Source organism: Hemiscyllium ocellatum, chromosome 16 (assembly GCF_020745735.1).
Source record: "Hemiscyllium ocellatum isolate sHemOce1 chromosome 16, sHemOce1.pat.X.cur, whole genome shotgun sequence".
Lineage (NCBI taxonomy): Eukaryota > Metazoa > Chordata > Chondrichthyes > Orectolobiformes > Hemiscylliidae > Hemiscyllium > Hemiscyllium ocellatum.
Genome location: NC_083416.1, coordinates 8,326,157 through 8,341,651, shown reverse-complemented (window position 1 = coordinate 8,341,651; position 15,495 = coordinate 8,326,157). Strand labels below are relative to the sequence as shown.

The 15,495-nt window shown below is 44.9% G+C and overlaps 1 protein-coding gene across 4 annotated transcripts in view; it reads left to right on the top strand.

Annotated features, from left to right (window-relative positions):
• The window catches only part of LOC132823141 (myelin-associated glycoprotein-like), a 114,675-nt gene extending 101,711 nt beyond the window's left edge, over positions 1-12,964 (top strand). For 3 of the 4 annotated variants that reach the window (XM_060836703.1, XM_060836700.1, XM_060836701.1), the window contains 3 exons: positions 1,146-1,256; positions 8,366-8,427; positions 10,057-12,964. In XM_060836703.1, coding sequence (XP_060692686.1) covers positions 1,146-1,256; positions 8,366-8,427; positions 10,057-10,191 — 308 coding nt within the window. In that variant the 3' untranslated portion in view covers positions 10,192-12,964. The remainder of the gene's footprint in view (positions 1-1,145; positions 1,257-8,365; positions 8,428-10,056) is intronic. The other variant, XM_060836702.1, reaches the window with a different exon arrangement.
• Positions 12,965-15,495: the final 2,531 nt, after the last annotated feature.

The window sequence follows — 15,495 nt, the reverse complement described above, 5'->3', positions numbered from 1 at the left end:
AGTTCATCCCTTGTGGTTTGAGGGTTCCTAGGTAGAAGATGAGGCGCTCTTCCTCCAGCCGTCATGTTGCTATGGTTTGGCGATGGAGGAGTCCAAGGATCTGCATGTCCTTGGCGGGGTGGGAGGGGGAGTTGAAATGTTGAGCCACGGGTTGGTTGGGTTGGTTGGTCCGGGTGTCCCAAAGGTGTTCTCTGAAACGTTCCGCAAGTAGGTGGTCTGTCTCCCCAATATAGAGGAGGCCACATCGGGTGCAGCGGACGCAGTAAATGATGTGTGTGGAGGTGCAGGTGAATTTGTGGTAGATATGGAAGGATCCCCTGGGGCCTTGGAGGGAAGTAAGGGGGGAGGTGCAGGCGCAAGTTTTGCATTTCTTGCGGTTGCAGGGGAAGGTGCCGGGATTGGGGGTTGGGTTGGTGGGGGGTGTGGACCTGACGAGGGAGTCACGGAGGGAGTGGTCTTTTCGGAACGCTGATAGGGGAGGGGAGGGAAATATATCCCTGGTGGTGGGGTCTGTTTGGAGGTGGTGGAAATGACGATGGATGATACGATGTATATGGAGGTTGGTGGGGTGGTAGGTGAAGACCAGTGGGGTTCTGTCCTGGTGGCGATTGGAGAGGCATAGCTCAAGGGCGGAGGAGCGGGAAGTGGAAGAGATGCGGTAATTAATTAAAACACAGACCTATCATTGGAATGAATTTCATGATTGAACCCCATTGACCTTCAAGAGTAACTGGCTCTAGCATGGGATTAGAGTTAACCCATGTATTAGAATGTCACTGCTCTGTTAACTTAGGCAGCTCCACTAACATAAGAACAATGGGCCTTGCCGATCAGATTGCATTTGTGGAAACATTTGGTTTCTTTTTATGGTAGCAACTGAAAACATCCATATTGAAGAATGGAAACACCTATAAAACGCAATGCTGCATATCTATAAAACACAGAGAGGAGCTGGGGTGGGGAAATGGAGGCTCCTCCTCTCAATAATAGTGGCAGAAAGCTCAGCGAGACCATGGACACCAGTTTATAACACATACCAATCCTTTTATGTAACTCTAGGAAGTATGGATTCCATTTCTCTGTCCACATGCATTGTCCTCAACTGAGTATATCCTAACTCCAGCCTCTGGTGTTTTGATTAACAGGTACATTCACCAAGACATTGTTGGTGGCGGTTGGGGTCATTGCCAGTGGAGTGGTTGTCATCATCATTTTCGTCATTGTTGCCTGGAGAAAAAAGAAGGAAGTGATTGGAGGTAGGATTGCTGGTTCATTCTCCGGGACAGCACAGTGTGACACCAATCAATTTTGCACATATCCAGGGCCTAATCGCAGGAAACAGATATCCCTTGTTTTAGTTAGCTTGCCAGAAAGTGAAGGTCTGGATTAAACCTCTTCCCTAACATTTGAGTGTCCACTTAGGTGATAGAACTTTGCTTGAGGTGTAAGTTAAATCAGCTCGAGTCAAATCAATGAAATATGGCTAATACAGCTGCCTATTGATACCTCGTGCAATATTCCTGCATCTTATGACTCACTGAGGATTGCACAGACTGACATCTAGAATTGTTTTTTGTTCTTTTCCCAATGATGGGATTTGGATATCGTAGATGAAGCAATTTGTTACCTGCCTATTATCACTCTTGCGAGGCCATTTTAGAGGATAATTAAGAATCAATCCAATTTCTGTAGACTGGATAAAGACAGCAGTCTTCCGACCCAAAGAGAATTAGTTTTTCTTTAATTTATTCACGGGATGAGGGTGACTCTGGTTGGGCCAGCATTTATTGCCCATCCCTAATTACACTTAAGAGTCAACCACATCGTTGTGGGTCTGGAGTCACAAGTAGGCCCAGACTGGGTAAGGATGACGGTTTCAATGGACATTAGTTAACCAGATGGGTTTTCCAACGATGGGTTCGTGGTTGTCATTAGACTCTTAATCCCAGATTTCTATTGAATTCATATTCCACCATCTACCATGTCTGGATGTGAATCCAGGTCCCCGGAACATTACCTGCGTCTCTGGATTAACAATAACATTAGACCATTGCCTTCCCTCAAAATCTAGTAAACCTAGTGGGATAGATTTTCACATAGGTCATAATTTTGTGAGATTTTAGTGAGAGGCAATAAATTGCTTCATCTATGATATCCAAATCCCATCAAAGGGAAAAGAACAAAAAAACAATTCTAGATGCCAGTCTGTGCAATCCTCAGTGAGTCGTAAGATGCAGGAAAATTGCACGATATATCAATAGGCAGCTGCATTAGTCATATTTCATTGATTTGACTCTAGTTGATTTAACTTACACCAAAAGCAAAGTTCTATTGAGATGAACTTAAGATTCCAGATTTATTAATGCCACCAGCATTTTAACATCATGGCACAGAGAATTAGCAGGAACACCTGGATTATAGATCCAGGGACATACCCATTGTGCCATCATCTCCCTTGTCCTTTGCTGAGAAATGCTTTAACAGATTAAAGCTCCTTCTGGAGACCAGAAATCCACGACCTATCGCATCACTTCAGGAAGGATGGTGAGACACTAGAATTCTTATTGCTTGTGAAACGTTGTGAGGAGTAGATTCAAATTCGGAGCTTCTGACATCTGTGAAGTGCTTCTATTTAGATTGTTTTAAGGTATTTTAGTTCAGTGCATCACAAACTAATCTTCGATATTTTCTCGTCCGCCTGTTCAGAGACGTTATTACACACCTCTGGGACTCAAACCCAATCCTCCTGACAAGCCATTCTTAAAACACATTGGATAATTAAACACGGGCTGAAGGCATTGCTCTGACTGTAATGTCTTCCATCTTTTAAAAGCACCACGTTAGCATCGTGGTCCCCAGAGATCACTTACCCACTGGGGTGAATGTCATATAGACATTGAAATGATGCTGGAGGTCAGAAACAAAAACAGAAATTGTTGGAAAAGCTCAGCAGGTCTGGCAGCATTCATGGAGAGAAATCAGAGTTAACGTTTCAGGTCCAGTGACCCTTCCTCAAAACATACACTCTGATTTCACTCCACCAATGCTGCCAGACTGCTTCTGTTTGTGTCTGTCGGGTGAATCTTTGCACTGAATTACTCATTTCACGTATGAAGGCACAGGCTATAGATGACAACGACTGATTGTGTGGAGTTTGCACGTTCTCCCCGTGTCTGCGTGGGTTTCCTCTGGGTGCTCCGGTTTCCTCCCACAGTCCAAAGATGTGCGGGTCAGGTGAATTGGCCATGCTAAATTGCCCGTAGTGTCAGGTAAGGGGCAAATGTAGGGGTATGGGTGGGTTGCGCTTCGGCGGGTCGGTGTGGACTTGTTGGGCCGAAGGGCCTGTTTCCACACTGTAAGTAATCTAATCTAATCTAAGCAGGCATGTCATGTATAAAATGGTGACCTCAGAATCTCAGCAATTACCTGTTTTCCATGCATTTGTGATTTACTAAATCCCCAACTCTCTTCATTTATGCACCATTTTCAATTCTCTTCACCTTCCATAAGAAGCTGGGCAGTGTAAACCCATCACATGTATATCAGAGCTGGTACTTGGTGACTGGAAATCACTAGATGCTTATCATGGTCACAATCACAACAGTGTGTAATCGACTAGGCCAGACCTCCTCAATACATTTCAAGAAAGTGGCCCAGACCCCAACTTTGCTCATTGTTTTAAGCAGGTCTGAGATGGATTTTCAGAGAGTGATGCAGCTGGTCAAAAATCCTCAGTTTTATACAAAACAGAATTTATTTACAGCGTATAGAATGAAACATAAACAAAAGAGAACAGAATATGAAATAACTTAACCCATGTGAAAACCTAACAGATTATCCCAACTAAATGTTGCTGTTCCAATTTCCTGCAACAATCCTCATAAACCCCTCGGCAAAATCAAACACAGGGTCTTAAAGGAGAAAGAGAGAGAGAGAGAGAGAGATAGCAGTGAGATTCAGCATGGGACTCATTCTTCCATGTAGCTGTCTATTTTGGATTTCCAGCAAACAACTGGCCAGCAGCTCAAAGCAGCCAGACTGCTAAAAACCAAACCAAACCAAACCAGAGAAAAGCTGAGCTGGGAGAACTTGCCACTGCCCTTTCATTGTACAAGTTTTATTTAAACTTAGAAGTTTCTTCAAGTAACTACACACAAACATAGCGGAACCTCTAGCTTTACGACCCCTCTGAAAGGAAACCCAAGGGCAACTGAATCTTGTTCAAGGAGCAGCAACATCATGTGTGTTCCTGCATGGATACCATCCAGTTATCGGAGTGCTGTCTGCCTCAGCCTGTTTTCATACTAGCTTTCTTGTTACGCACTGACTGGCTTACAGGATGCCAGCCTCTGTGACTTGCATTGTCTTGTTAGCATCATCGTCATCTGCGATTTCCTGTATGATAAACCACTCCCACTCTCAGGGTGAGTCCGTAGATGTTGGGGCTACTGCAGGCTCTGTTACACTTGGGACAGGCGGTGGTCAAGTGAAGGGGGTGACTGGGGCATTAGTGAGGGCAGCATGCTCCTTTCCCTGTTCCCGCCCGACTTTCGCTTGTTCCCAATGGCAAATCTTGATGCCTTCCTAGATGCTCCTCCTGCACTTTGGACGGTCTTGAGCCAGTGATTCCCAGGTGTGTGTGGGAATGCTGCACTTCCCCAGTGAGACCTTGTGAGTATCCCTGAAGCGCATCCCCTTCCCACCCCCGCAAGGCAGGCCTGCCGTTTCGGAGCTTGGAGTAAGGCAGCACACGAGGGACAGGCCGGCAGCTGAGGAGCACTGAACAATCCAGGAGCTGAATGCATCCCCATGCCAAGTCAGTGTCAGACTTACAGCAAAAGGTGCTTGCTGTTTCTATGGCAACACACTGTATGTGGGCTTCAGGTGAATGGTGCTGAGTGAACGCTAAATGCGGGTAGTTCTTTAGTGAGGTGAAAGAGGACTGTGGTTAGTCAGGGGTACCCACACATTCAGTTAAGGTTCTCATCTCATTCCAGTCAGCATCCCAGTGAATCCCCTCTGCATTCTCCCTAGTGCATCATATTCTTCACACAATACAGTGACCAGAACTGCATGCAGTACTTTAATTGACACCTATCTATAGTTTTGTGCTGTGCCAGGATAGTTTGTTTCCACTTATTATTCCATACCACAACAGACAATAGCAAACATCCCATGTGCCCGTCAACTGCGTGACCTATTACACTCAGGGATCTGTGGATATGTGGACTAAGCTTCCTCTGCTCTTCAGTCCTTTCCGGGTTTCCAGTAACGTGTAATCTCTTGCCTTGTTAGTCCACCCCATTTGTGCTACCTCATGTGTTTCTTGGTTGAAGACTATCAGTCCAGAGCATCCGTTCTGGTCAGAGACTGGGATCTACATCCTTACAGTCCAGTGATTGGGCCTCGGTCAGTCCTGCAGGCCAAGTGCAACCAGGTTAAGGATGGTAATGAGTGCTGTGGAGAGGTCAGTCTGGATGGGCAGGCCAATGAGTCAAAGGGAGGGAATTGAGTTTGATGGAAGCGGATGGAAGAGCAGTCAAGACTGAAGCAGGAAGAGGAGAGGAGGTGAAGTGTCCCAAGCGAGTGAGTAGAACGTACAGAGGACGGGAAAGGTTTGTAAATTGGGACCTTGAGGTGCAAAGAGATGTCAAGTGGACGGGCTGCTTGCAATAATGAGACTGATAGTCCATGAGGATGAGTGAAAGGCAAATGTAGTGGCATCAAGAACAGAAATTGCTGGAGAAACTCAGCAGCTCTGTCTCTGTGGAGACAGAAAGCCAAGTTAACGTTTTGGGTCCAGTGACCCCTTTTTCAGTCCCAAATGTAGCTGGGAAAAGGTTGGTATATATGCTGACAAAGGGGTTTGGGGGAGGAGTAAACGATCAGTGGAGATGAAGCCAAGAGAGAGAGGGCAGCCGTCAGGCAAACTAGGGAATGGGGATAGGTCAGCCTGGGAGAATGACCAGAGACAAAAAAAACTGCAGGTGCTGCAATCCAAAGTAGACAAGCAGGAGGCTGGAGGAATACAGCAAGCCAGGCAGCATCAGGAGGTGGAGAAGTTGAGGTTTCAGGTCTAACACGGCAGCTATTTTGGTGGTTTTGTTTTTTGTTTTGTGTAGTGGCATAGCTAGATTGAGCAAAAGCCCTGTGAGTGTGACATACCAGAGGGAAGATGCTATCACTTACCCTTGCAGAGCTGACAAGATCATTAACCTTCTTCCAGCACTACTATCTGTGTTGTTTCACCCAAGACATAGCAGTGGTCCAAGCTGATATGGTGGCATGGCCTCCTGTGGGAGTCTGCAGGGCGAGGGACTGCCTGCCTCTCTAGTGTTGCAACCACCAGCCCTTCAGGTTCCCGTTTGTGGAGTAGACAGTGAGTACTCCCTCCCTCTGGGTTTTGCCCACTGTGAAAATAGTTAAAGCAGTACTGTGTGAGGGCCAACACCTGGCTCCCTGCAACTGATTGGCTGTGCACATGATCTTTCAATATGGCACCAGCAGAGTGAATGCTGGGAAATCCCAGCCATGGTGGGCATGTCCTCCTCACCTGCCACATGATTTCACAGGAAAGGCACCCAAGTTACGTAATGAATGAGGGGACGAAACACTCTCACTGAAGATGGGAAACTGTCACCCGAGGGTAGGTTTTGATTTTGTGCGATGGAATAAGCAGCCTGCTTTACGTCCCTCTGTTACAGCTTGAACACCACAGTACCAAATCAGAACAAATGTCAACTTCAAATCCCAAATGTTGTATAATTGGACGAAGCCAAGATCCCCGGTACCGTTAGCAACAATGGAAACAGTGTCACACTCGCCATACTGGGGAGGTTGCGTAGGGGAGGTTGCGTTCAAGATATCTGGGGATGTGCTTCTAGTCTAACCCTGGCAAATGCCTTGCACTCCATTCCGTCTGTCTAAGGCTGGCATGGTGGTTCAGTGGTTAGCACTGCTGCCTCACAGCACCAGTGACCTGGGTTCGATTCCACGCTCGGTTGACTGTCTGGAGTTTGTACATTCTCCCCGTGTCTGTGTGGGTTTCTTCTGGGTGCTCCAGTTCCCTGTCACAGTAGAGGGATGTGAAGATCCAGGGATGTGCAGGTTAGGGTGGATTGGCTGAGCTAAAATGCCCCGTAGTGTCCAGGGATGTACAGATTAAGGTGGATTGACCATGGGAAATGCACAATTAGAGAGGTATAGGGAAGTGGATTTGGATGGGATGCTCTTCAGAGGATCAGTGAGGGCCAAATGGTCTATTTCCACTCTATCAGAGCAAAAGCTGCCAACTGACATCATGTGGATCTTTAGAGTTATCAAGCAGTTCTATGTGGCTGGACATTAAGTACACCACTTTTCGTTTCCTTCTCAAACTGTAAGGGAGAGAGTTGGGGGGTGGGGTGGGGGTTGAGGATGGGTGAGGCTGTTAGCTCTCCCGCCAGTCAGTTCACTAAGACCTAACGGGTGAGTGGGAATGGCTGACTTGCCCTTCGTAGGCTTCGGCACTCACCCTAGCCAGCAGCTACTGGGTCCTAGAACATGCCTGTTAGGCCAAATCCATGGGGAATCCAGAGGTGAGAAGGTAAGTTTTTATTCCAACCCATCACGGGGATGATGATGACTGTCATAGGAGCTGTAACAAGTGTCAGAAGCAAGTTAGGGGTTGGGGGGTTGGGGGGGCGGGGTTTGCATTCGAAGGCCAGCAGTTGACTTGATTTGTGTCTTTAATTGCCCCCAGATGGACACTTGGAGGTAACCCCTCCCCCTCCCCACCATCTCCCCCAACACAGCAGGCAGGTCTCCATGGTCTTTCAGTCAGGAAATGACTCCCAAGTCTCCTGAATTGAGGATCCCGTTCATTGACCCCTCCATGACCTTGCTGAGTCAAGAACAGTCGAGAATGGACCCCTCTTACCCAGCGCTGGCAAGACTGGGCGGAGTTTCTCACCAAGACCAAAGCTAACTGATTATTTCCCCTTCTCGTCACCTCCAGGAAGAGAAGTATTGCACCCTTACAATATGGTCCTGTTTATTGACTATAAATCGTTGCTGTAGGAGATTGTTCCAAACAATACAAGAAAGAATTTCGGGATAACCTCTTTATCCAGAGACTGGTTAGAATGTAGAACGTACTGCCAGACAGAATAGTTGAGGCAAATAAAATGGGAGGGCGAATGAGATGACTGCACGAGAGAGAAAGGAATGGAAGGGTATTCTACTGGGGTTCGATAGTGTAGAACATGAAGCATCTCATAACCTATCCAAACAGCACTCCAAGTGTGTATTATCCCTGGGAGTACAACAACATGCAAGTTACCCTTCGATCTTTCCTCACTAATTGGTTGATTTTGCATTGTCCCAGGGCAAGAGTTGGAAAGTGATTCCCAACCTGTGATCTACACTGAAGTGCAGACACCAAAAAAGGTTTGTAACAGTGCTTCCAATAAAGTCGGAACCTTTTCGCTGCATGTTTAATGTAGACAACCATCGCAACCCATTCCATAGAAGGAGCACGCAGTGATTAATACAAGGGCTGTATGCTAAATTTAGGATGACATAATGAACAAGTTGGAAAGCTATAGATCAAACCAGAGAATTTGAGTTGTTTAGAGAGAGTTGCCCAGATCATCAAACCAATGATGAAGCAGTCAGAGACGGACAGTGCAGAAAAACCTCAAATCAGAAGACTGAATGCTGTGGGAGGAGATGAGGTACAGAGGTTGAGGGGTTGAGGTACTGAGGTTCAGTGGATTGAGGAGACTCTTGGAAATGAGGGAGAGAGTTTTAATTTCATTGTGTACAAATTGATCATGTTTGATGATGAAAGGCAAAGATTCATCCAGTTTGCTTTCACCCATTCTGGTAGTCACATTTAAGCTACTCATTCATTGAATGTGTGTCAAGATTAGAATAGCGCTGGAAAAGCACATCATGTCAGGCAGCATCCAAGGCCTTGTAGAGAGAGGAGGAGAACTTCTAAAAGGTAGCATTCTTGGAAGGCATCCACTGAATGTGTGCGTCAATGAATAGACCAGCATTTATTTCCCATCCTGAAACACTCTGGAAAGGTAGTAGTGAGCTGCCTTCTTGAGACACTGAAGTGTTGGGACTTCTTTGTGTTTTTTGTTAATTCCTGCAGATATTTGTTTCAGAATCCTCACCATTTGGATCAAATCTCAATCACAAACTCCCTCCACAACAACAGCATGGGTGAACCTCCACCACACAGATGGCAGAGGGGCAGGAAGGGTCTGTGATCTCTACAGCAATGAGGGAGGACAATAAATGCAAGCCTGTCAAAACACCTTGTGTTTTAAAACCAGACTTGTACAGAAGATCCAAACCTTGACCTGAAAGGGTTTTTTAACGAGCCATTCAAAAGAGGAGAGAGATACAGAGAGGATGAGAGGTTGAACGAAGGAATTTCAAAGGTTTGGACCGAAATTGAAAATACAGTGTTTAAAATTAGGGTGCATGATCGTTCAGAGCTGGAAGAATATGGGTCTCAGAGGTTTGTAAGGTTGAAGGAGGTAACAGACGTGAAGATGGATGTGGCGATAGAAGGAATTGTTGAACAATTAAGATGATAATATTAGAACTAAGGCCATATTTACTAGAACTAGGGGGCATAGCCTCAAAATACAAGGAAGCGGATTTAGGATTGAGTTGAGGAGGAACTTCTTCACCCAAAGGGTTGTGAATCTGTGGAAGTCCCTGTCCAGTGAAGCAGTTGAGGCTGCCTCGATGAATGTTTTTAAGACAAAGATAGATAGATTTTTGAACAGTAAGGGAATTAAGGGTTATGGTGAGAGGTTGGATGAGTGGAGCTGAGTCCATGAAAAAATCAGCCATGATCTTCTTGAATGGGGGAGCAGGCTTCAAGGGCCAGATGGCCTACTCCTGCTCCTAATTCCTACTTTCTTCAGTTTTTATTTGAACTGGGAGCAACAAATGTAGGTGGTTGCTGGGTGAATGGGAACCATGCACTGGTTCAGATGTAAAAACAACTTGTTGTGGCATCTCAAATTTGTCCGTCCCTCTCTTGCCTTGCAGACTCAGGCAACTCAATCTGAGGCCAGTGGCAGACGAGAAAACGAATTTGCCTACGCTAACCTGCAGCAAGAATCAATCACACCAAGGCAGGCAAAAGCTCAGAGTGACAGAGTGGAGATCTTGGGGACTGTGTGAAAGAACGCGGACGGAATGCTGCAATCAGTTCATTGACACGAATGGCAGAGAATCGGCAAAACTGTAAACGACACTGAAAAAAAAATTGAGCGTGGTATTTTTTACGGGTAAAGTAATTTGGAAATGAACCCTAACTGTATTTTTTGTACAATGGAAGTAAAATAGTTACGGGCTGTCAAATGTATAAAGTATCAAACTCCTTGTGTGTTATGTGGACACCTGTAATTTACTTCCTGTCATGTTTTGTCACACTTGCTTTCCACTCATTTCCTCCAGTTGCCCATTATTTTTCCATCCCACTTCCCCTCTTTCTGCTTTTCCCTGTCATGTACCTCACAAACACTCAACATTCACTTGGCTTGCAAAATTCTTCCCCCTATTTTCTTAATAGCGTAGAAGCATTACCTGCTCTGTCTCACCGTGAGCAAAGCCTCAAGATATTTCACAAAATTTAATTTATTGTAAGCTGGAATATTGAAAATTCTTGAAGATCCATAGTGATTTTAGATTTCATCTGATCCCCCCCGATTTTATAGATTATCTCATCAAACAGATAGTGTTAAAATGTATGAAATCTGCATGACTAGATATTGCAATGTGACAGAGGGCTTCCATTCAAATACAAATACAGTCCACATGGATAGAAAGTCCTCTGATTGCAGGAGTACTATGTAAACTTTGACTCATCTTGTTCCATTTTATAGTGATCTTGAGCAAGCGGCACAAATAATTTAACCTAATTTCCAGTTTTTCTCAAAGACACAGTGTTCCTAGATGAGATTGTGCCAAAGTAGAGGAGGTCCAACAGCATCTTTACTCTTAGTCTAATCAAGCTATATCTGGCCCCTGAGTACATGATGCTAACACTTGAGAGCTGATGTTTCTGAATATGCACCAGGAAATCGAAGAGTACACAGGCAGAAAAGCAAGGGCACAGCTCATCAACACACTCACCAACCAGGAACATCTCCTTTCTTCCTGGAAGTTCTCCAACCTTGGTATCTGATGTCTTCCTGATGGCAAGTGCTCGTTCATCTATCCTCAGACCGACGTAAATAAGGTTCATGTGTCTGCCGTCCCACCTCGATCCGATGTTTGGTTTCCCCCCTGATCTTTAACAATCCTCGTGTTTTCTTCAACTCTCTCTGTCCGCCACTAAACTGATTGGCTTCGTGTTCTGGCTTTGCCAGCGCTGCCCAGGCATTTTCCGTGAGGTTTAAGCACACACCGTCATACTCCCTCCTCCAGTCGCTCAACAAGTCCACTTTGCCAATTAACCTTGGGAGAGTGAATGGATCTGGCAGAATCGTTCTTGACTGTCAATCAAACAGCCCCTTGTCCCACTGCCCAACATTCATTTTGTGGCCACATTGTTTTATCACTTGGACTTTGCACGTTTTCTCACAGCGTGTTCCTGGAGTGATCAGGACAGTCCAGGAAGGATAGCAACTGTAGTGTGGTGCTCTACCTTTGTCGCTTCCTACCCATCTTAGTCTATTCAATGAAGTAATTTCTCTCTATATCTACTTCCTAGTATATCTGTTTGTTTTTCTGTGTGTTTACCTCTCTCCCTTACGATCACTTTCCCTAACCTATCCCTCTCCCTACCCCTTGCTTTCTCTTTACACCATACAATCTTCACATCTGATGTATATCCATTTCTCTACTTCTATCAGTGTTTCTTCCTATCTATCTTGCTACCTCAGTCTTCTTTCCTTCCTTATCATTTCCTGTGTCTCACTGTTTTTAGATTAAATTAGATTACTTACAGTGCGGAAACAGGCCCTTCGGCCCATCAAGTCCACACCGACCCTCCGAAGAGCAACCCGCCCAGACCCATTCCCCTACATTTGTTGCAGCTTCTGATTTTCTCTCTTCCCAATGACATTTCCAATGAAGAGACTAGTGTAACATTTTATAGGTGAACTCATATTAAACTAAACTCAACACCCATTAAATAATTGCAATTAAAAAATTTTTGCCACAATAAAAGTAGGAATAAACCTAGAATTTAAAAAAAATAAACTAACAATACAAATACAGAGACCTAAATCAGCAGATAATGTTTCAACAGTTAATTAGCGTTATATCAGCTCGATATTAATCGCCTTAAGTTATTTTCTCTTACACTTGTTTAGATATGAAAACCAATTTTAGTTGTTCAAAGTGTTCAGAGTCACCAGGCACTGAATCTCAGGAATGAAACATACCACCACTTCTGTAAAAAAGCATTTCACAAACAAAATGTTGCTTTAAATATGCTGCATTTGTATAATTACAAATTGCTGAGAATGACAACTTGGTCTGCAGATAGGAAGTGGCGTATCCCTTCAGCAATATCTGGCTAGAGTGTAATGCAATGACATTGGGTCATCTGCATTTCAATGACAATATTAAGCTGTATAATATGAAGCACGGTCATTTTAACTTTAGAGAGGGCGCGATTGTATTAACCCTCTCAAGACGAAACAATTGGACAGAGATTACAACGGGCAGCAATTCAATAGCACCATCTCCCATTATTACAAATACCCCATTGATTTCTCTCACAAGCTGCCATCGGTTTATTGGGAGTTGGCGCCTGGGGATGTTCGGTATGTTACAATGTCCTTTTTTAAAAAAATATATATATTTAGTGAAAATACCTTTATGTCTGTACAGCGATGGGCTTTGTCTATGAATTTCACTATGTTCGTCCAAAACTTGTAATAAATATGTAAATCGAGTAATTGTGGATTAATTACTAACTGGAATATTCCACCCCAAGAATTAAATAAAGCACTTGGATTATTAGGAATTGCTGTGTTCAAAATGTGGTGATTCTTCACATGGACAGTCAGTGACATGGTTATTCAGGAAGAGTAAACAGGAAAAAGATTCCCTTTGGCTTAATTAGCCAAAGCTTGGGAGAAGCTGAACTCTATGAACTGTGCAATTCCAAATTTAATTCCCTGGGTTGCAATATGTTTGTCTCGCAGTATTATGTTGAGAAGTTAAGAATTCCTGTCGTGACTTTCACATCCTCAGGGCTTCCCAAAGTATTGAACAGTCTATGAAGTACATTTTTACAGTTTGGTATAAATGGAATTGGAAGGCATTGTGAATGCAGCAAAGTCCATAAATGGCACTGAGAGAAAATATCAATGAATTCAGAATCATAGAACCCCGACAGTGCGGAAAGAGGCCATTCTGCAGCAAGTCTGCACTGACCCTCTGCAAAACAAGCCACCCAGACCCACACCTGACTCCGTAAACCCACATTACCATAACTAATTCCTCTAGCCTGCACATCCCGGACACTACAGGGCAATTTAGCATGGCCAATCCCACCAAACCTGCACATCCCGGACACTACAGGGCAATTTAGCATGGCCAATCCCACCTAACCTGCAAATCCCTGGATACAACAGGGCAATTTTTTTTAGATTAGATTACTTACAGTGTGGAAACAGGCCCTTCGGCCCAACAAGTCCACACTGACCCTCCGAAGCGAAACCCACCCATACCCCTAACCTAACACTAGGGGCAATTTAGCATGGCCAATTGACCTGACCCGCACATCTTTGGACTGTGGGAGGAAACCGGAGCACCCGGAGGAAACCCACGCAGACACGGGGAGAACATGCAAACTCCACACAGTCAGTCACCTGAGGCGGGAATTGAACCCAGGTCCCTGGCGCTGTGAGGCAGCAGTGCTAACCACTGTGCCATGGCCAATCCCACCTAAACTGCACATCCCTAGATCCAACAGGGCAATTTAGCATGGCCAATCCACCCTAACCTGCACATCCCTAGATACAACAGGGCAATTTAGCATGGCCAATCCACCCTAACCTTCACATCCCTGGACACTATGGAGCAATTTGGCATGGCCAATCCACCCTAACCTGCACATCCTGAGACACTATGGGGCATTTTAGCATGACCAGTCCACCTAACCTGCACATTCTTGGATACTATGGGGCAATTTAGCATGGCCAATTCACCCTAACCTGCACATACCTAAACCTACAGGGCAATTTAGCATGGCCAATCTACTTAACCTTCACATTCTTGGACACTATGGGGCAATTTAGAATGGCCAATCCACCTAACGTGCACATCTCTAAACACTATGGGACAATTTAGCATTGCCAATCCACCCTAACCTGTACATCCCTAAGCACTATGAGGCAATTTAGCATGATTCATCCACCTAACCTGCACATCCCTGGACACTATAGGTCAATTCATCATGGCCAATTCACCAACCTTCACATCCCTAAAAGCTACAGGGCACTTTAGCATAAAGAATCCACCCTAATCTGCACATCCCAGACACTGCAGGACAATTTAGCATGGCCAATCCATCTAACCTGCACATCTCTAAGCACTATGGGACAATTTAGCATGGCCAATCCACCTAACTTGCACATCTTTGGAGGAAATCGGAGCCCCTGGTGAAAGACCACACAGACACAGGAAGAATGAGTAAACTCTGCACAGATTGTCACCCGAGACTGGAATTGAACTTGGGTTCCTGGTACTCTGAGGCAGCAGTGCTAACCACTGAACCACCCAAGTTGTCATTCGTTGTGTAAAAGTAAAATGCTGGAAATGTGAAAAATAAAATTAGCACATTCTGGAAACACTCAACAGTCCAGACCAATATCTTCAGAGCAAGAAAACGAGTGAAGGAGCTAAATCTGTCACTCTGGGTTGGAGTTCCTACTTCTGATGCAGAACCCTACACATTTGTTGCAAATGTTTCTCACAAACATGCCCCCTTTTTACAAAACTAGTTATTGTATTACTGCACGTACATATGAATATGGAGCAGAAGCTTGACGTTTTCTTCCTTCAAGTTTTCCTCCCACATTTAATTAAATTATGGGTGATCTAATTATAACCTGAAACTTGCACTCCCACCTACTCCAATAACCTTTGACCTCCTTGCCTGACAAGAATCTATTCACATCTACTGGAATAATATTCAGGGATTCTGCTTTCATTTGTCAAGAAGATGGTTCCACAGATTGTGAGCTTCTGAAGAAATTGCACTTCATCTCTATTTTCAACGGGTAATGCCTGATGCCTCTGTTTTATTCTTCCTTCCAAAATGAAAAACAAGAATCTCCTTATGAAGGTAGAGAGTGCACCAAGTTCCTTGCCCCCTGTCACGGTACCTTTGCTCCTGAGGACCATTGGCTGGGGCAAAGGAAAGCAGGAGTGTGTAACCCTGAGGATGCTGGGCCTGGCTCTCCATGACAACTACCACCCAGTCCATGGAGACAGCCACATGACTCACTGCACTGCTGCAGCTCC